General features: G+C 41.4%; 1 protein-coding gene across 7 annotated transcripts in view; it reads left to right on the top strand.

Moving 5' to 3' along the window:
• The window catches only part of CC2D2A (coiled-coil and C2 domain containing 2A), a 79,322-nt gene extending 59,730 nt beyond the window's left edge, over positions 1 to 19,592 (top strand). For 5 of the 7 annotated variants that reach the window (XM_079791439.1, XM_079791438.1, XM_079791437.1 and 2 more), the window contains 8 exons: positions 2,445 to 2,648; positions 7,901 to 7,990; positions 9,772 to 9,885; positions 11,785 to 11,919; positions 12,709 to 12,831; positions 14,042 to 14,100; positions 16,915 to 17,092; positions 19,087 to 19,592. In XM_079791439.1, coding sequence (XP_079647565.1) covers positions 2,445 to 2,648; positions 7,901 to 7,990; positions 9,772 to 9,885; positions 11,785 to 11,919; positions 12,709 to 12,831; positions 14,042 to 14,100; positions 16,915 to 17,092; positions 19,087 to 19,275 — 1,092 coding nt within the window. In that variant the 3' untranslated portion in view covers positions 19,276 to 19,592. Of the gene's footprint in view, positions 1 to 2,444; positions 2,649 to 7,900; positions 7,991 to 9,771; positions 9,886 to 11,784; positions 11,920 to 12,708; positions 12,832 to 14,041; positions 14,914 to 16,914; positions 17,093 to 19,086 lie in introns of those variants that run through there. The other 2 variants (XR_013814580.1, XM_079791442.1) reach the window with 2 other exon arrangements.
• The last annotated feature ends 1,409 nt before the right edge of the window (positions 19,593 to 21,001 follow it).

The following is a 21,001-nucleotide window of genomic DNA, read 5'->3' as shown; positions in this document are numbered from 1 at the left end:
TTATATGAACCTCGAGGCTAAAGAATTGAGCCACTTCAGGATCTCCCAAGTTGCATGTTGAATCAAATGGTGAAGTTAGCAGCTCCACCTTAATTAGTTTCGTGACAAATGACCCGAATTCTTCCAGCATGGAGCTTTTGCTTGGCACTTCTTAGATTACCAACATAGCATCCGACTCACTCCTTAAATTACTGTTTCACGCCATGAAATGGCATCCCAGTGGCCTAAATAAGTATTAATGACCATTGATACTTATTAAGTGTTTACCTTGTACATGCTCGGTGCAGAAACGAACAAAGAATGATTCAAACATGGGCCCCACCGTCAGGAAGCACTCGTTACAGAACCAAAATAGAACACGGAACATCCACGTCCAAGTGGCAGGAAATGTTTGAAACACTTTTTTCAACTTGGAAGCCCATAGTCTTGATTCACGATTGTTATTGTCCTTTCTGGACAGTGCCTGTGTCTGCTTCTTCAGCGCTCCCAGAGTGCATTGTTTATCCCCACACAAGTTCTGATCAAGTATCCTAAGCACCTGATTGCTCATCAATGTTCTCCCCTGGACTAGAAGCTCCTTGAGGGGACTGTTTCAAACTCACTCACCCAGAGTGCCGGGAACCTTGCAGACTCTCAGCAACATGTGTCAAATAACCAGATGGATGAATGTGTCTGAAGGAAACAGGGATGAAATTTTACTAGGTGCTTTTTTTAAAAAAAAAATTTTTTTTAATTATTTCAGAGGGGAAGGAAGGGAGATAAACATCAATGATGAGAGAGAATCAGCGATTGGTTGCTTCCTGCATGCCCTCCACTGGGGATCAAGCCCACAACCCGGGCATGTGCCCTGACCAGGAATTGAACTGTGACCTCCTGGTTCATAGGTTGACGCTCAACCACTGAGCAACACCGGCCAGGCAAACTGGGTATTTTTATCCACACCACCCTTGTTTCATAATTCCCCATCTTTCTAAAATTGTAATTCTTTCTGGCCTGGCATTCCTACCGTAGGAGCCCATGACACACCTATATCAAAGCCTTAGGAGCTCACCTTTTCCATTTATTTATGTATTCACCACAGCACCTATTAAATAGCTGCCATGCCTTGGCACTGTGCTGAGTTGTAGGTGGTGATGATGATGATGATGATGATGTCAAGATTTCGATAGCAAGGGAATATCCCATGGGAATATATAGGAGGCCTTTGGAGATACCTCTGTCCTATGGAACCCCCACAACTGCTATCCCAATTTCTCAGGGTACAGAGACCAAATTAGAAACAGAAGCCATGGCCTAGCTCCAGTATAAAAGAGTCAAGAATAACCAGAATACTCGATGCTAGTTGAAGTCCTAAACAGTAATGTGAGAGTTTCCATTCACTCATTCATTCACTGAGCAATATTTGTTAAGCATTTACTATGTTGGGTAGCATTCAGTACTGGAGATAAAAACCAAGATCAAAACAAAATCCCTGACTTCAGAAAACTTATACTGTAGAGGAGACAGAGTAAATAAACATATCATGTAACAGTGATTTTAAATGCTAAGAAAAGTAATATAAAGAGAGATGAGGCGGATAGCAGTGAATGAGGGGAAAAGCTGGATGCATTTTCATCCTCAGAAAAGAAAACCATAAAAACAAAACGAAAAGCTTCAAGCACTGCCTAGAATCTAAATTGAACTTAAAAATTAATTTCCCTAATAAAACTGTATTTGAGTTTGACTCGAAATTCTTTGAAGTGAAAGCAACAATGCATATATTTTTAGACTAAGCAACAAATTTTTTTATAAAAACATTTAAAGTGCTGCTTTTTCTGCTATATTTTTGCAATGGCTTGAGGGGAAAAGGCAATTGAAATTTGTTCTGTTTCATCTGCTTCGAGTTACTTTCAAAAGTCTGGGAAATGGTAGCTCATCTTGGATCAGAGAACCACTAAAATAACTACTATAATGTGATGTTTCCAGTTCTGCTCCCTTTTCCTTGAGAACATTACTGTTACTATATTGATTATGGATTTGAAAATTTTTAGTACATCCATATACTTCTGTAAATTTGTTGGTCATTTAATGTAAGTTGCTTACGCTTTGCATTTGAGATTTTAGACTGCTGAGCCCTTTTTGCCTCTAAAACCGACATCAAAATACACATCAAACTATTGCTTGGTCTCATCAATCAGAATTAGTACCTCATCGTTTACGTTTTAGAGGTTGTTTTATTAATCCCATAGAGATGCTTGTCTGTGAACTACTTTCTTTCAATCCTGTTAAGTATATTTTAAGTATTTAATGAATCCATCTAACTTGGGCATGGTGGTGTTGGAAGGGATCACTGAATCCTAATTCCTGGAGCTCACATTTAGTTTGGGCTGACTGTGAGATCTGAGCAAGTTGTACTGTGTCTCCTGTAATCATATACAAACTCCATGGAATCTTTCTCTTTGAAGTTTGATTCTCAGGAAGATGAGAAATTGCTCCAAGCAACAGAGAAGTTTCACGCTGAGTGCGCCTTAAAGTTCCCAAATCGGCAGTGCCTTACCACAGTGATCGACATAAGTGGGAAGACGGTTTTTGTTACTCGTTATCTCAAGCCTTTAAACCCTCCTCAGGAGCTTCTTAATGCTTATCCCAACAACCCACAGGCCACCGCAGTAAGTAGGTCATGACCAATCAAACCTGGGGCTAAAAGTGTGTTAAAGTTTCAATATATTATCGTCTTAACTATCATATTTCATAGTAGTTAAGAAAGTAACAATAGCCCTGGCATAGGATGATAGTTGGGCATCGTCCTATGCACTGAAAGGTCACAGGTTTGATTCCCAATCAGGGCACATGCCCAGGTTGTGGGCGTGATCCCAGGACTGGGTATGTGTGGGAGGCAGCCCATCAATGCTTCTCTCTCCTGTCGATGTTTCTCTCCCTCTCCCTTCTTCTCTCTCTAAAAAAAATAAAAATAAAAATAAAAATTTTTAAAGAAAGTAACTAAATTCAGATCATTAGTGATTAAATAGTGATTAAAACATTTTTAGGACCATGAGGCTCGTGTTCTTTAGAAAAGTTTGAAGGTTCCAGAGAGGATAATAACCCTTGGTTGGTTCTTTCAACACGTATTAAGTGTTTACTGTATCCCTGACAGGATACCGGTGCTGGGAAATGGATGTTTGGGAGATGCTCTACACTTTCAGTGTCTTCCATAAATGTCTTCATCATGTATTCTTGGTAGCTTCATAGCATCTGAACCCAGGCACTTCCCTCTGTACCAAGACAGTGTTATACCTAACGTTACAAGCATCCCTGAATTCCAATTAAGCAAAAATGCCTTCCAGTATTTGAGTACATACAGCACGTGTGCCATCAACACCAAGCACGTCCACAGTGGCCTGTTGAAAACGCACACGCCTTCCTCGGCTCACAGCTACTCAGCACAGCTCCCAGGGACAGAGCCCGTGTGGTCAGCAGGCTCTTCGGTGAGCCCTGACTGTCTTTAGGGAGGGGATGGTGTTGGGAATAATTTCTGCTAATAAGTTATTAATTGGTAATTTAGTAAAATAGTCATTTAGGAACAGGATAATGAGATATCTATTTGCAGATATAAGTACATTAAAAAACACCTTGTATTCCACATTTCATTTACTTTTTTTATTAATCGACTTTTATTGAAAACCATAAAGGGACTTCTATTGTCTCTAGCATAGTAGAGTAGGAAGAAAACTTCTCCCAGCACAGAACATTTAAGAGTGATGAATTAAATACTGAAGACATTTTTTAAATCATAGCTGAAATAGGAAGAGACAGGAAACAGCAAGAGAGCAAGATCCCACAAGGGTGAGGGCTTGAAATAGTGTTTGCCCTGAGGGCATCGAATAATTCCCAGTGCCTAGAGCTGGGTTTTCATGGGCCACAAGGCTGCTGGGGAGGGCGGGGGCGGGGAAGTTAGCAGGCTGAAGGCTGAAGGAGAGGCTCCACTACAATTAGAACCCTTGATAGGTGACTCCAGTGTGAACTAGGAGCTACCCTGCCCTGCAGGAGGAAGCCTGCCTCACTCAGCCTTGACTCTGGACAGAAGAGAAAACAAGGAACGTCTCCCCTAGGAATTCCTAATCACAACGCTGTATTTATTCACATTCAGTACTGGAATTTACACAACCAGTAAGACCCAGAAAAACTCCAACTGAAAATTTAATGGAAAGTACTCCTTATTGGTAGTACCCCTAGATCTCTGTCAGAAGCAACCCAAATCCTTCTAGAAAACACCCTTTAAAATCAGCCTCAAAAAAATTCCACAGAAAAAGTTCCAAGCAACATGAATATATATAAAAGAGCCTCAGTGGAGAAATAAGTCACCATGAAGAAGGGAAGAGTTAACAGAAACAACAGACTATAGAATCGGGCCATAAGCACTGAAGAGATTGTAATGATCAGATTCAGAATATAAAATGGGTATGTTTCATAAGTTTCAGAAGTCTAGGAAACTGAATATGTAACAAAAGAACAATAGACTGTGTGGCTCAATTGGTTCGGTGACATCCTGTGCACTGAAAGGTTGCCAGTTCGATTCTCAGTCGGGACACATGCCCCTGTTGTGGGCTTGATCCCCAGTAGGGGACATGAAGGAGGCAGCCAATCGATATTACATTCTCACATTAATGATTTCTTTTTTTCCTCTCTCTCCCTCTCTCTTCCTCTTTCTCTAAAAATCAATAAAAATATTTTTGTAAAGAACAATAGATTATCAGAATTGGCAATCAGATGTTAGAAGTACACTTGTAGAAATAAAAGACTGTATAGATAACATTAGAAATGAAACAGGTTAAACAAAACATTAAATGGAATTAAATACAGAGTTAAGTAACATACAACTACATACAAAGAGAATTAGTGAATTAGAGTGCACATGCAAAGAAATTATTGGGTATATAGCACAGAGATTTTTTTAAATGGAAAATGTAAAGGTTAGGAGACATAGATGGGGGAGGGAGGAGGACTGAATTGTATATAAAAGGAAAACAGCAATATTCAAAGAAAAAGAGCTGAGAATTTTCAAGATTTGATGAAAGACAACCATCTAATTCAGGAAGCCCAGTGAACCTTGAGTAAGATAAATAAAAAGAGATGAAAATCTAGTCATATCAGAGGGAATTACAAAGACAAGGAAGATCTTAAAAGCAGCTCAAGAGAAAACATAATCTACAAAAGAAAGTGGTTAGACCAGTGGTCGGCAAACTCATTAGTCAACAGAGCCAAATATCAACAGTACAACGATCGAAATTTATTTTGAGAGCCAAATTTTTTAAATTTAAACTATATAGTTAGGTACATTGTTATTAACTTAATTAGGGTATTCCTCCAATCGCACTGTACATGCGCGCCCGCACGTGGTATTTTGTGGAAGAGCCACACTCAAGGAGCCAAAGAGCCGCATGTGGCTCTCGAGCCACAGTTTGCCAACCACTGGGTTAGACCAATAGACTTCTGAGATGCACAAATGAAAACCAGAACAGGAATAATATCTTAAAAAAACTGAAAAATTAGCCATCAAACTAATAATTTATAGCCAGTGAAACTATCTTTCACACAAACATTGGGAGAATTTACAGCCAAAAAACCCTTACTTAGGTAATTCCTTAAAATATATATTTCAAAGAGAACAAAGGTTCTCAGAATCCTAGATGAACCACATAATGCTAGATAAGAAAAAAAAAAGAAAGGAAATTAAAAAAAAACACATTATTTTCATAGCAATCATAATAGCAATGTGGAAAATATTGGGTGAAAAATCAGGATAGAACAAAAATCCTGAAAATAATGCATATATGTCAGGACAGGATTGGTAAAAATATTTTCATTTTTCAATTTATCCCCCCTTCACCCTCTTCTACCTCTCTTTCCCTCTAGCCATCACCTTACTGTTTGTTGTCTATTGTTTGTTTTCTTAATGCTTTCACGCAGCCCCCCAACACCCCTCCCCTCTGACAGCTGTCAGTCTGTTTCATGTATTCATGCCTCTGGTTCTATTTTGTTCGTCAGTGTATTTTGTTCATTAGATTCAACATATAAGTGAGATCATATGGTACTTGTCTTTCTCTGACTGGTTTATTTCACTTAGCATAATACTCTCCGGGACCATCCAAGCTGTCACAAAAATAATACCCTTATATTTTCCGAGATGAGGACAAATATATTTATTAATTTTTGAATTTAAGTGAAATTTTCATGTTGAAATTTCTATATTAAGCACTTAAAAGATAAGAAAGTGAATACTATAACTTCCAAAATAGCAGCAGAAAAAAAAAATAATGAAATAGGGTGAAGAGAGTGGGGAGAGGAAATATATAGAAAAACTACAAGAAATAAAAAGCACAGAATAAGGTAGTAAAAATAGTCTAAATATTTACCAATAATCACAATCAAAGCTAAGGGATTAGCCTTCCAGTTACAAGACAAGGCTATTAAAATAGATTTCTAGTTTTTAGTGGAACTTGACCAGCTGATTCTAATATTTCTACGGAGTGCAATGTGTCAAAATAGCCAAGACAACCCTGCAGAGTAAGAACTCAGTGGGAAGATTTGCATCTTCATTTAAATGAATGTAATGACAAAATAAACTTATGTTCTTAAGAGGAAAGACAAGAAAGATTTGTCATCCCATACATCCAGACTGCTGATGAGAACAGAGTGATTAAGGGAAAATGGTATTGACACATTTAGAACAAAGAGAAAAATAAAAGAGAATAAAAACTCCAGACTAGATCCACTCAAATATGACCCACTCAAACCTGGTATGTGACCAAACTGGTATTGGAGAGGAATAAAGAAAAAATGGACTGTTATATCAATGGTACCAGGATCACTTTTCATATGAAAAAATAAAAACAGATTCCTGCTTCACATCATTCAGTTGCAGATAGATTGAGGACTCAAATATGATCGGAGATAGAAAGTTTTTCTTCAACAAGACAGAAAAGTACAAACTATAAAAAGAATGGTAAATTTGACCACATTAAAACTGAGAACTTGAGTTTATGAAAAGGCACCGTAAAAAATTGAAAGGACAAGTCACAAATCAGGAGGGGATATTTGCTACATGTATAACAGACAAAGGAATAGTAGCTAGAATGTGTTAAAAACAAACAAACCTACAAATCAATTAAAAATATGCAGAAGTGGCCCTAGCTGGTTTGGCTCAGTGGATAGAGTGTCAGCCTGTAGACTGAAGGGTCCCGGGTTCGATTCCAGTCAAGGACACGTACCGGTTGCAGCTTGATCCCCAGCCCTGGGCAGGGTGCATGTGGGAGGCAACCAATTGATGTGTCTCTCTCACATCAATGTTTCTCTCTGTCTCTCTCCTTCCTTTCCACTCTCTCTAAAAATCAATGGGCAAATATCCCGGGTGAGGATTAACAAAACAACAACAGAAATATGCAGAAGTGAAAACATGAGAGGCCATATGAAAAGATGCTCAAGCTTCTTAGAAATGACATAAATCTGAGTTACAACAAAGGTGCCCTGACCTTGGTTGCTAAATGCTATTGCCCTCTAAAAGGAGAAGTGGCTGCTTTCAGGACTGAGCTAGAAAAAATACAAGATGATCCCGGAAAGCCTCTCTTTAGCAGAGAGTAAGAAAGTGGGGGTGGGAGAGGGCAGGGCGGGGCGGGGGGGGGGCGACTGGGGGATGACAAAGACATTTCAAAGAGACAGAGGAGCCAGTTTCTTCATCTGTAACAAATGGATAATAACAGCGACCTTCTTCATAGGATGTTTGGGAAGGGGGAGCATGAGCATTCCTTGCATTTTGTACACACGAACATTTGTGATGTATGAAACTTTTGCAGGCAGTGAGGCACAGGATCCAGCCTTCTGTTTGATAGAAATGATTTTCCTAAAGCCAGCTTTGTTTAAACAGGAACTGGTGGCTCGGTATGTGTCACTGATCCCCTTCCTGCCGGACTCGGTTTCGTTTGCGGGCCTCTGTGACCTGTGGAGCACGTCTGATGTAAGTCGTTCTTCCTCGCCGCGTGCTGGTTGGAGCTGACTCCTCGGAGTGTGGGCTAAATGCCTTGCATGACTTTCAATTGCAGCATTCATTAGTCATTATCAAAACCTACTGTCACCTGTTTCCAAGATGGGCTGAATTCTGAAGTATTTTTTTTTCTTTCTGGATTCATCTGCCCAAAGATCAAAAGTTTAATTGTTTTTATTTGCACAAAGAAATTAAAAAAAACAACACTTCAGATGCCTTAACTCTGATTTATCCTCCGAGGATTGCCTTATCAACATCCCAGTTTTAGTCATTAAAAAATAACAGCCACAGCCTCTGTTACAGTTGGAATTGTATATTCCTTCACTTGTGGGCTTCTTAAGGCATGCCATGTCATTATTCGTTCAGCATGTATTTCTGGGCCACCTACCAGGTGCCAGACACTGTACTAAGCTCTGGCTACAAGCAAAGAAGCGTGGCCTCTGCTCTCAGGAGCTTACAGTCCGTGTGCCACTAACTTCCCACGGATCTTCTGTAGGGTAAACAAACGTGTACCGCTGGTATTCATTCTGTTTCTACATCCCGGGTTGTATTGTGTTTGCATAAAATTAAACTATGTTATACAACGCCCTTTGAAGGAAAGCTCTAAGCCGAAGAAATGGAAGTGCACTTAAAATTTTTTGTTCCCCAATGCATTTTGGCAACATAATGCTGACAACTTTAGAGATAAAAATTTCCACAACCTGGAGACGTCTCTAAGAAGATGTGCAGAAACTAGTCCATGTGCCCCAGAGCCAGAGTGCTTTCCCACCTCCTAGGTCTTACCTCACCTCTCTCTGTCTCCACTTCCCCTCAAAGGCTTGCTCTGGGATTAAATGCAGTGTGTTTAAAACTCTGGGGGCAGGTGGGGAGACATAGATGAGTTAGTGGAGCACAGAGGATTTATAGGGCAGCGAAAATGCTCTGTGTGACATTATAATGCGGATGCATGTCATTATACATTTGTCCAAACCCACAGACTGTACAACACCAAGCGTGAACCCTAAAGTAAACGATAGACTCTGGGTGACTATGATGTGTTGATGCAGGATCATCAGTTGTAACAAATGTACCTCTCCGCTGGGGGGATGTTGATGGGGAGACCCTGCATGTGGGGGTCAGCGGTCATATGGGGAATCTCTGTATCTTCCTTCTGACTTCGCTGTGAACCTAAAACTGCTCTAAAAAACAGACTTTAAAAAAAGTGTTTTGGCCCTAGCTGGTTTGGCTCAGTGGATAGAGCATCGGTCTGCGGACTGAGGGGTCCCAGGTTCGATTCCGGTCAAGGGCACATGCCCGGCTTGTGGGCTCCATCCCCAGTGGGGGATGAGCAGGAGTCAGCCAATCGGTGATTCTCTCTCATCATTGATGTTTCTATCTCTCTCTCTCCCTTCCTCTCTGAAATCAATAAAAATATATTTTTTTTAAAAAGCGTTTGGTACACAGTGAGTTGTCACATATAAATTCAAAACAAAATGGAAAACATTGAGATTTGTCTCCCTTGCCCCGTAGTGCTAATTGGTTCTAGAAATTCATGTCATTAATGTCTGAGAAAGCACCCTCTCCACGAAAAGTGCTTTAAAAAAAAAAAAAGAATTAAAACATGATACCAAAATTTGAGAATAGATTTTTTAAAATAGGTCATATATTGCACTAATTTTAACAATGATGTTTTAAAACCCTGCACAGCCAATCCAGAATAAAGCAGTCAGTCAAGGCAACATGATTTTTTCTTTCTTTTTTTTTCTTTTGCTCAGCAATTCCTGGATCTCCTGGCAGGAGATGAAGAAGAACATGCAGTATTACTATGCAACTATTTTCTCTCCCTGGGGAAGAAGGCCTGGCTCATGATGGGCAATGCCATTCCCGAGGTAAGACCAGTGGACTAGCTCTAACAGAGGCGTGGCGTTGTCTAACAGGGTTGCTGTGTTCCAGATCATCCACAGGGCTGATTCTCATAACCGTCTTTCGAGTTGTAAGGAAAGTGGCCCAGAGATTCCCTAATAGGCAGAGAGAACCAGTGACAAGACACAAAATGGTTTTCAGCCGTACCGAGTACCAGGCCCTGCACAAGACTTCAGATTTTTTGGCAAATCTGCATCCGTTCCCACGCGAAGCCCCTCCAAGCTCTGCCCTTTGAGTATGAGCCTCTCCTGCCCTTGTTACTAAGAATTCTGACTCCCTCGGTGACCTGGTGTTATCCATGCTGAGGAGGGAAGGGGATCAGAGTGTGGCCAGGCTAGAGACCTCTCCTTCCACTCTTACTGCTTCTACAGGCACCTGCTACTAACCACAGGCAAAGGGAGCAAGGCAGGGACCACAGGAGCAAAGAACGTGAGCAGTTATATTTTGATACTGCCATTGTTTTTATTAGACTGGAGACTTAGTGATTACAATTTGTTTTCCCAGCCCACTGCAAATGTCCCCACACTCAGAGCACATTGGGGTAATTCTGGGTACGAGTTTAGAAAATTCACAGGGACTGAAGCAGTTTATCCAAAACATGTTTCAAAAAGAGGCTCTGAGGTCTTGGGAGTCCTCTAGGAATTCGATAGCACAGGTTGCTGCTGGGCAGGTAGCATCGTGTCTGAATCCTAATCATTCCCCATCAGTATCTTCCAGATAAGATAGCCTGGTCCCGGGCTGGGAAGTCACAGGGCCTGGCTTCGAGGCTCTACACTCCTCCTGGCTGTGTGACTGTCAGCAAGTCACTTCACAACTCTGAGCTGTATAAGGAAACTGTGAGCATGAGCTAAAAATGAATAAGTGCTCATTGTAAAAAAAAGAATTCAATAATATAGATGTATTCCAGGCTCCAACCCCCAATCACACACCTTCCTCAGGTGTAGTCACTGTTAAAAGTTTGATATGTATCTTGTCAAATTACCTTTTTGTATTATCTATACTAATAAAAGAGTAATATGCTAATTAGACCAGGAAACCTTCTGGATAAAGCCATGGTGGAGGGGCCGAGGCAGAGGCAGTTAGGGGAGATCAGGCCAGCAGGGGAGGGCAGTTGGGGGCAATCAGGCTGGCAGGGGAGGCAGTTGGGGGCGATCAGGCTGGTGGGGGAGCAGTTGGGGGCGATCAGGCTGGCAGAGGGGGACAGTTGGGGGCAATCAGACCAGCAGGCGAAGGCAGTTAGGGGCGATCAGGCCAGCATGCAGAGTGGTTAGGGGTGATCAGGCAGGCAGGCAAGTGGTTAGGAGCCAGTAGTCCCAGATTGCGAGAGGGATGTCTGACTGCAGGATCGGGCCTAAACTAGCAGTTGGACATCCCCCAAGGGGTCCTGGATTGGAGAGAGTGCAGGCCGGGCTGAGCGACCCCCCCCTCACCGTGCACGAATTTCGTATACCGGGCCTCTAGTATAATTATAAATGTGTATCTAATGTTACTTAATGTATGAGAAATAGAAGTAGTATTCAGAATGATCAGTCTTCTAAATACTTGAAAGGCGATCTTATTGACTAAAAGGAAAATGCTGTGAGTGCTTATTTCCATTAATAACAGTTATTTGGCTAATCTGAAGCTATATTGGTTGAGCAACACAACTAATACTCTATTTGTTCACTAAATTACACTAGTAACAGATGCGAGAATTCTGCAAAAATAGGCATTCATCTTATTTCTTAAATCTAGTAAAACCTAGAACTTCAAACTAATTTTTACCATTAGCCATGGATTTTGAATATAATAAATTATTTGTAGGAAGTACTCTCGACCTTAATTGCATAATTAGTTGCACTCTTCTAATGGCTGTTTTCCTTCAGGGCCCAACTGCCTATGTGCTAACTCGGGAGCAAAGCCACTACTTAATATGGAACCCCTGCAGTGGACATTTTTATGGACAATTTGATACATTCTGTCCCCTAAAAAGTGTGGGCTGTTTAATAGGTCCTGATAATGTAAGTATTAACATCTCTTCTTAAACACAGTTGACTGACTGTTGCTTTATTTTTTTTAACTGACCTATTTACTTAAATAATTATGTATCCAAATTTATATAAACATACACATATACCTTTTTTAAAATCCTCATCTGAGGATATGTTTATTGATTTTAGAGAGAGAGGGAGGGTGGGAGAAAGAGAGAGAGAGAAAGAGAGAGAGGGAGAGAGAGAGAGAAACATTGATCGGTTGCCTCCCATATTCACCCCAATAGGGGATCGAACCCATAACCTTTCAGTGTACAGGATATTGCTACAACTAACTGAACCACCCAGCCAGGGCTACATATATACCATTTAAAGAAATGTAGCATCAAGCACAGTTACACAAATCTCTTAAATAAAAGTTTTGGTTGAATTAGTCACCTGACCTGCAAAGAAGCAGAATGCTAAAGAAATAATATAGGATTCGATTCAGAGGAGCCAACTTTGTATCCCCACTCTGTCCTGTTTATTCTTCCAAAACAAGAGTTCACAACGCCTGACTCATAGTGCTTTGATTTATCTTCTGAGAAAATTGAGTCTCTTTCTTTTTTTAAGAGAGATTTCCAAGTACTACCAGGTAATTCTGGCTGAGCTCATTTAATTTTGGAGGGTACTGTATAAAGCAGGTATCTGCCTCTCTGTACATACATGCACACAAACACACACACATTGTGTGTGTGTGTGTGTGTGTGTGTGTGTGTGTGTGTGTGTATTAATGGTGATCTTGTCTTTTTTAGATTAATGTGGTCTTGTCTTTTTTAGATTTGGTTTAATATTCAACGATATGATTCCCCACTAAGGATAAATTTTGATGTCACCAAGCCCAAGCTATGGAAATCTTTCTTTTCAAGAAGCCATCCATACCCTGGCCTTTCCAGTGTTCAGGTATAATTCTTTTAATAACAATTACGTGTAGACAAAGAAAGTGAAGAATTTGAAATCACTGTACTGGGTAGCCATATACTTTTTGACCCTTAATTCGAACCCTAGATATTTTTTTCTAAAATAATATTTGTTTTATAAACTTAGTTGAGCCCATCTCACAATAAGATATATACCATCATGTCATGAACCAGTATACACATATGTAAAAGAAAACATTTTGATGTAAGGAGTCCCGTGACATAAGAGAGTATCACAAAAGTTATTCTGTGTAATTTTTAATATTCTGGTGTATGCACTAAATTAATTTCATAGCATGATCCACTCATATAATTAATATAGACGGGTCCTGGTAATAGATTGCAAGTAGTAAGCATGAGAATTATTTACTACCACTTTGGTTTGAGAGCTAGATATGTATGTGTGTCCTGGGTGTATAATATCAAATGTATTTTTTACTGTGATCAAACCTTTTAAAAAAAGACTTAATAAACCCTGCCCTAGAGAAATTCTCCCATGTGTACAAAGTGACATATATAAGACTTTTTATAGAAGCAATGTTTGCAATAGCCTAAGAATTGGAACAGCATAAGGATAAATTATGGTACACAGTGGAGTAGTTTATAGTTACACAAATGAATCAATATTAATTTTAGCAAGCATTCTAAAAATGTGTGTTTGCTATTATTTCTAAATATAATGTTAAGTGAGAAAAAGCAAGTTGCATACTCACAGTATAAAATTATCACTTAGTTTAGAAAACATGCAAAACAATACAATAGATCATTTAGGGATCCATATGTCTGTAGTAAAATCATGCACACGTTTTATTAACTTGCCTATCTCTACTATAATGTAAATATTATGGGGGCAGAAATGTTTATTCACAGCTATATGCCCATCACCTGCAAAAGTGCCTGACACACAGTAGGTACTTTAAGTATGTGGAATGAAAGTGCTAGAAAACAAATTTCAGGTCATGGTTACTTCTGTGATGAGAGAAAGGAAACTGAGGACGAACTATCATTTATTGGTGATGCTTTACTAAAGATGGGCCACACATACGTTGGCATCGGTTATTCTCTATCTGATTGATTGCCTAAGATTTCATAAATTTTTTTAAACAAAAAAAAAAAAGGAGTTAGAAAAGGATGGGGAGTATTCAAATTAGGTGTACAAGATTTCTAGAATTTCTGAACTTCATCTTTTACAGCCGGAAGAGCTTGTTTACCAGCGCACAGACAAGGCGGCCGCAGCCGAGCTACAGGACAGGTCACGTGGTACCGTACATGCACATGCACTCTGTCCCTGGGCATGTAATCCCAAACCAGACGATTCTCAGCCTAGAGCCATGTGAAATAATTTGGGCAATTACATTGTAATCCCTGTTTATAGACCCCCAAATACAGACGTGATCTCTAAATCCCCTGGCTCAAAAGGAGGCTTTAGCCTCAGCATGGTGTGGGACAAACAGAAGTGAACTCTGGGACGCCAGGCAGTCCTCCAAAATTCAGCCTCAGATTAGAGTTCAACATCATGCCGTTATGGGTCTTGTTCAGACAGATCACAATCCCCAGCTTATATGCCTCTTTTGTCTAATTAGTGGCTTACTAAACTGCAACCAGTTTATAAACCTAAAACATGGCCTGTAAGAACCTATTTGAGTCCCTATAACCTTTATAATCCTACAAAATAGAACATACTCTCCCAGTTTCACAAATGTGGAAACTGAGGCTCAGAAAGGTCCACATGCTGTTAAGTGTTCGGGGGGCTGTTTCTGACTTCAAAGCCTGTGTGCCCTTTCTGTGGATCGAGCTCTGAGCAGCAGCATGTCAAATCACACAAGACTAAACATGGCCCGGTTTCAGGTGTTACTACTAGGAAACACCAATTCACTCTCAAGTTCAAATTTAGATCAAGTCCTGTTAGGGATCCCCACATAGAACAGCTAACTGCCAAGAAGTTCCTTATCTCTTCTAATAGCTCCAGGGTACTGTGGATTAGCCTCCCATCATCTGTTCCTGCAGGACTGATGAGAAGTGCAAGGCAGTTCTTGCTCAGACCATCTTGAAACCCTGCACAGAGGTAGTGTTTTGTGCCAAAAGAGAAAGGGATCCCAGAGCTCTGAGTAGTAGGAAGCCGGCGGGGTGCTCACACCTGTGTGTCTGGTTAGGGGTGCACAAGGGGCTTTAAAACTGGAGGGGCCTCAACTCAAATCCCAGCTCCCCTGCCATCATCCTCCTTTATCCTATCTTCCTGACCCCTCATAGGTAAAATTGTGACAGTATTGACCTACCTCATAGGGTTATTGCTAGGATTACATAAAAATGTATGAAACGCACTAGCACAGTCTCGAGTGAATAAGGGATCAACAAGTGGTAGCTATTTTCTTTCATTCTGTGTTTAAGCTTCACATCCTTTGGACCCAATACCCATCACATCCCATCTAATAAAAGAGTAATATGCAAATTGACCATACCTCTGTTACACCCACAAGCCACACCCACCAGCCAATCAGGAGTATGCAAATTAACCCAACCAAGATGGCTGCAGCCATGGAGCAAGCAGGAGACTTGGGTTTCCCCAGTAATGGAGGAAGCCAAGCTTCCCACACACCCTGGCCTGCCCTGGCCTCCACTCAAGGCTACAAAGTTTCAGTTATAGAAGATAAATAAATCCCAGATACCAGGGCCTCCGCTTGGGTCACCAGGGGGCGTGGCAGGCCTGCAAACCACCACAGGCCACCCCTTGCCCAGGCCACCCCACGCTCCAAGGGAACCCCCACCCTGATCTGGGACACCCTTCAGGGCAAACCTGCCGGCCCCCACCCATGAACCAGGCCTCTATCCTATCTAATAAAAGAGTAATATACAAATTGACCGTCACTCCAACATGCAAGATGGCTGCCCCATGTGGACACAAGATGGCCACCACAAGATAGCCAGCAGGGGAGGGCAGTTGGGAGGGACCAGGCCTGCAAGGGAGGGCAGTTGGAGGCAATCAAGCCTGCAGGGGAGGGCAGTTAGGGGTGACCAGGCTGGCAGAGGAGGGAAGTTGGGGGCGACCGGGCCTGCAGGGAAGGGCAGTTGAGGGGACCCACGCCTGCAGGGGAGAGCAGTTGATGGGGTCTAGGCCTGCAGGAGAGGGCAGTTAGGGGTGACCAGGCCTGCAGGGGAGGGCAGTTAGGGGCAATCAGGCTGGCAGGGGAGTAGTTAAGCATCAATCAGGCTGGCAGAGGAGTGGTTAGGGGGTGATCAGGCTGGCAGGCAGAAGTGGTTAGGGGCAATCAGGAAGGCAGGCAGGTGAGCAGTTGGGAGCCAGCAGTCCTGGATTGTGAGAGGGATGTCTGACTGCCCATTTAGGCTCGATCCTACCAGATCCTACAGGATCGGACCTAAACGGGCAGTCGGCCATCCCTCGAGGGGTCCCAGATTAGAGAGGGTGCAGGCTGGGCTGAGGGACACACACACCCCATGCACAAATTTCATGCACCGGGCCTCTAGTTAACTATAAAAATGGTATCAAAACTTAAGTTGCAATGATGATGGATATTTTAAAGGCAGTTTTAAGGCAATTTAGAAAAATAAACCTCATGACTAGAAGGCACTGGGAAGCAATCAATATGGGGTATTTACAGCCCACTTGAAGTGCTCAGCATAAACCCCACCCCTTATGCCTGGGTCTCATTTGTCTGTACATATGTTACCAATGAACAAAGTGATAGAACACTGCATGAAAAATCTTTTGCTGACTGTACTGAATTTAGCTGTCCCCCTTATTCAGTGCTCCCTCTGTTGTGTTCCGGTTCAAGCATCTATTATGGCTCTTAGAATATCGTCCCAAAGTCTACTTCCCATCCCAACCCTATATGACCCATAAGGGCAAGGATCACTGGTGTTAATTTCTGAATCCTCAGGGATTAGCCCCTATTAGGAGCCAACTACTACTAGCGAACAACTCCACCTACAAAAATGTGGTTATGTAATCACCTGAATCACCACTGCATGCAAACCGGATTTTTGTCTAAAAGGGAAAAGTCAAATCAGCAAAAAAAAAAAAAAAATGGAGTTTATGTCTTATAAACAGGATTGAAAAAATACTAAAAGAAAAAGTCATGGACTGGAGGCCACGGCACCTGACGCGATGGAACAGGTACTGCACCTCCACACTGCGCCACTTCCTGCCTCTGTTAGAAAGCAGCCGAGGGGAGGAAGTAGAAGAGGACCACAGAGCGGAGCTGCTGAGACAGCTGGGGGACTACAGGGTAAGCGCATGGCTCTCAACTGAGCCTGTGGATTCCCCTGTTTCAAATGGGAAATTGCTTCTTAATGGGTTTTTGTCATAAAAATTCCTATAATGGCCCATCAGATGAGTGGACAAACAGCTGTGGGACTTTTTTTTTTTTTTTTTTTTTTTTTGTAATTTCAGGGAGGAAGGGAGAGGGAGAGAGATACAAACATTAATGATGAGAATCATTGATGGCTGCCTCCAGCATGCCCCCTACTGGGACCACGACTACAACTGGGGCATGTGGCCTGGCCTGGAATCGAGCAGTGACCTCCTGGTTCATAGGTCAACCCTCAACCACTGAGCCACACCTGCAGGACAGGCTGTGGGACATTTATGCAATGGAATAACACTTGGCCACAAAAAAAAAAAAAAAGGGAAATCTTACCTTTTGTAACAGCATGGATGGACCTACAAGGTATTATGCTAAGTGAAATAAGCCAGGCAGATAAAAATAATATCATAAGATTTCACTTATATGTAGAATCTAATGAACAAAATAAACTAACAAGCAAAATAGAAACAGACTCATAGAGACAGAGAAAAGACTGACAGCTATCAGAGGGGAGGGGAGTTGGGAGATGGGTGGAAAAGGTGAAGGGATTAAGCAGTACAAACTGGAATTTGCCCAATAGTCACAGAGATATGGATTGCAGTGTGGGAATATAGGCAATAATATAGAGATAAATGGGCATGGGGCCAGGTGGGTACTTGGGGCAGTGGGGGGACCCTGTGTGTGTGTGGGGGGGGGGGGGTTCCGACCACTTTACTGTGCATCTGGAGCTGGTACAGAATGGTATTAAATGTAGACTAGAATTGAAAAGTAAAAAGAAAAAAATCCTCCATTGCTCTACGAAGTATATGAAGTAGCACAGACTAAAAAATGTCATTAACAGTTCAAATCTCAGTAACCTATCATTAAGTAGCAGAATACTTTTCAAATAAAAATACCATTTTATAAGATGACCCTATAAAAAAATAACTTACAAAATACATTGCCAGTAAAATAAAATGAAATCATCTGGCTAGTTCATGTTAGACTCAACTATGCATAAAGGTGAAACCAACCACTCTCAATCAGGTTTCTTAAAAGGGTATGATTTTAGTCTAATTGTTTTTCATTGCTACGGAAAGTCCTCATTAATAGACAACATATCTTCTCTACTGCCTGTTGGTAGTGCTGAGTGTTCACAGCTGAGTAAGAAAACCTAGCAAGCAGTCTCAAACGGAGGCGTACGCCTTGCTGGACACACAGGGTGAAGCTGGACATTTAGTTCTAGTCACTGACTTAAACATATCCTTTAACTTTTAAGGCCAGTTTTTCAGCCAGATGTTCTCAAGTAACAGAAAACTTAGTTCAAGCATCCTTGGGCATTAAAAATAAGTTATTGGCTTATTTAAGTAGAAGAGCTGAGTCCTCCCTGTGATGGCATCATCCTCAAGCTGGCTTTTCTCATGGTAGCACGTGGTTGGAAAGTTCCAGGCAGGGCTCACACCCATTGACAACATGCACACATATTGACAAAGCAGGAGAGTGCCTCTGAGGGCCAGTATTCCTAGCAAGTTTCCTGAAAGGCACGTTGAGACTCACAGATCCACCCCTCAGAGAACCACTGTGGCCTGGGGGGTGGAATGCAATGATTAGCTTAATCTGGGCCCCTGGAATTGCATGGGTTACTGGGCAAACCAGGGGCTATCAGAAAGAGGTAAGGGAACAGCAGAGGGTGACCGACAGGTGTCTTATATACCAAGTCAACGTGCTAGCAACAACAAAGAAGACATTTAGCCCCACTCCATTTTCTGTATTGCTAATATACAGCTGAACAGAAAGACAGAACTAAATAAACGTCTTTGCGATCCAGAGGAAGACTTCTTATTAAGAATACTAAGAATTGCATATTAGGAGTAAAAAATACAAGTAAAATCTTTAAACTTCACTAATGTCTTCAAACCTTGTTTTTTTCCCTTTAGTTCTCTGGATTTCCCCTTCACATGCCCTATTCTGAACTGAAGCCTTTAATTGAAGCTGTGTATAGCACTGGAGTGCATAATATTGATGTTCCTAATGTTGAATTTGCTTTAGCTGTATATATCCACCCATATCCCAAAAATGTTTTGTCTGTTTGGATCTATGTTGCCTCCCTTATACGTAACAGGTAATTTTTTCATTGTATACTTTTTATATCATGTAAAACTGTAATTAGGATATGAGAATATTTTTAAGTGATAGTGATCAATCGCATCAGAAGAAAATATAATTTGCAAATGAAATAAAAATTTCAAACTGTGCCCCCAAAAAAGTGTTATTCATTAGTCGGCCTTGTCTCTGCCACTTTGACCCTAAATTCAGCGACCCTCACAGTTCCCCCTTACACTGTGAGCTTCATACCACCATGCTTTTGTGCTTGCTCACCTCCTACTTGCCCTTCTTTGCCTGTCCAGCAGACTATCACTCATACTTTTAAGACCCAGTAAAACAACACAACTTTTCTGACGGAAGGAGGAACAACATTGCAATATATTATTTTTAATGCTGAATATGTCATAAGACCATACTCTAGAGAAATACTGAGCAACTAGACACATGCATACCCATGCACATATATATACAAACATACATACACCCATTGGTTATAGTATTTTATGGGAGAAAGGGGAATGTTTTTAAATATTTAACAAAAGGGTAGTTTTAAAAATTAAGACTTGCAATGGTTTTTAAAAAAGGTATGATTTTATCCTAATTGTTTTTCATTGCTAAGAAATCCTTATTAATAGACAATATATCTTCTCTTACTGCCTGTTGGTAGTGCTGAGTGTTCACAGATGAGGAAGAAAACGTAGCAAGCAGTCTCAAACGGAGGCAGTATGCCTTGCTGGACACAGGATGAAGCTGGACATTTAATTCTAGTCACTGACTTAGAATAAATTGAAGAAATGTATTTGGTCTCCCCCAGTCCCCAATTCCTATTTTGAAGTAGTATTTCAATACCCCTGTGAATGGTATTTGGAGATGGGGCCTTTGGGAGATAACTGGGTCATGAGTGGAGCCCTTAAGATGGGATCGGTGCCTTTGTAAGACAGTAGAGAGCTTGCTCCACTCTAGGCCATGTGTGGATACAGTGTGAAGATGGCTGTCTGCAAACCAGAACGAGAGCCCTCACCAGAAACCAGATCGGCCAGCACCTTGACCATGGACTTCCCAGCCTCCAGAACTGTGAGAAATGTCACTCAAGTCCTTCAGTCTATGGCATTCTGTTATAGCAGCCCAAACTGACTAAGACAGACAATACAGATACTATACTAAAGCCACTGAAGAGGATCAAAATGTACCCACAATAGAAACACACAAAGCAGACTTCTCAACAGCAGCACTATTGATAAGTCGGGCCATGTATTTGCTGGGAGCTGTCCTGTGCATTGTAGGATGTTTAGCAGCATCCATGCCTGCCTTTACCCACTAGATTCCAGGTGCATCCCTCCCCTCTGCCAAATGGTGATAACCAAGAACGTTTCCAGACATTGCACGGATGTTCTTTACGATATAAATGGGCTCCAGTTGTGAACAACTGATGTACCTGGAATAGGATCTCACTTCAAAACAAAGACAGAGGGACCAAATTAAGGAAAAACGTTCACCTTTAGCTATATTCCCTTGTGCCTTCCTCTGTCAAATTATGTTACAGTGATGTGTTTACATGCCTCTGATACTGCTATGACCTCCTCAAGGGAGAGTTCAAGGACTGACCCTTAAGTCATTATCAGTGTAACAACATAGACAGAATGGCATAGTGGTTAAGAGCATGAACTCTAGAGAAATCCTAGTTCTGCCACTACTGGCTGGGAATCTGTGGACAAGTTATTTAACTTGTTACTTATTTTCCCCACA

The sequence above is a fragment of the Cnephaeus nilssonii genome (assembly GCF_951640355.1).
Source record: "Cnephaeus nilssonii genome assembly, chromosome: 1".
Classification (NCBI taxonomy): Eukaryota; Metazoa; Chordata; class Mammalia; order Chiroptera; family Vespertilionidae; genus Cnephaeus; species Cnephaeus nilssonii.
Note: the sequence above shows the minus strand (reverse complement) of the source record. Positions and strands in the feature narration are given on the sequence as shown.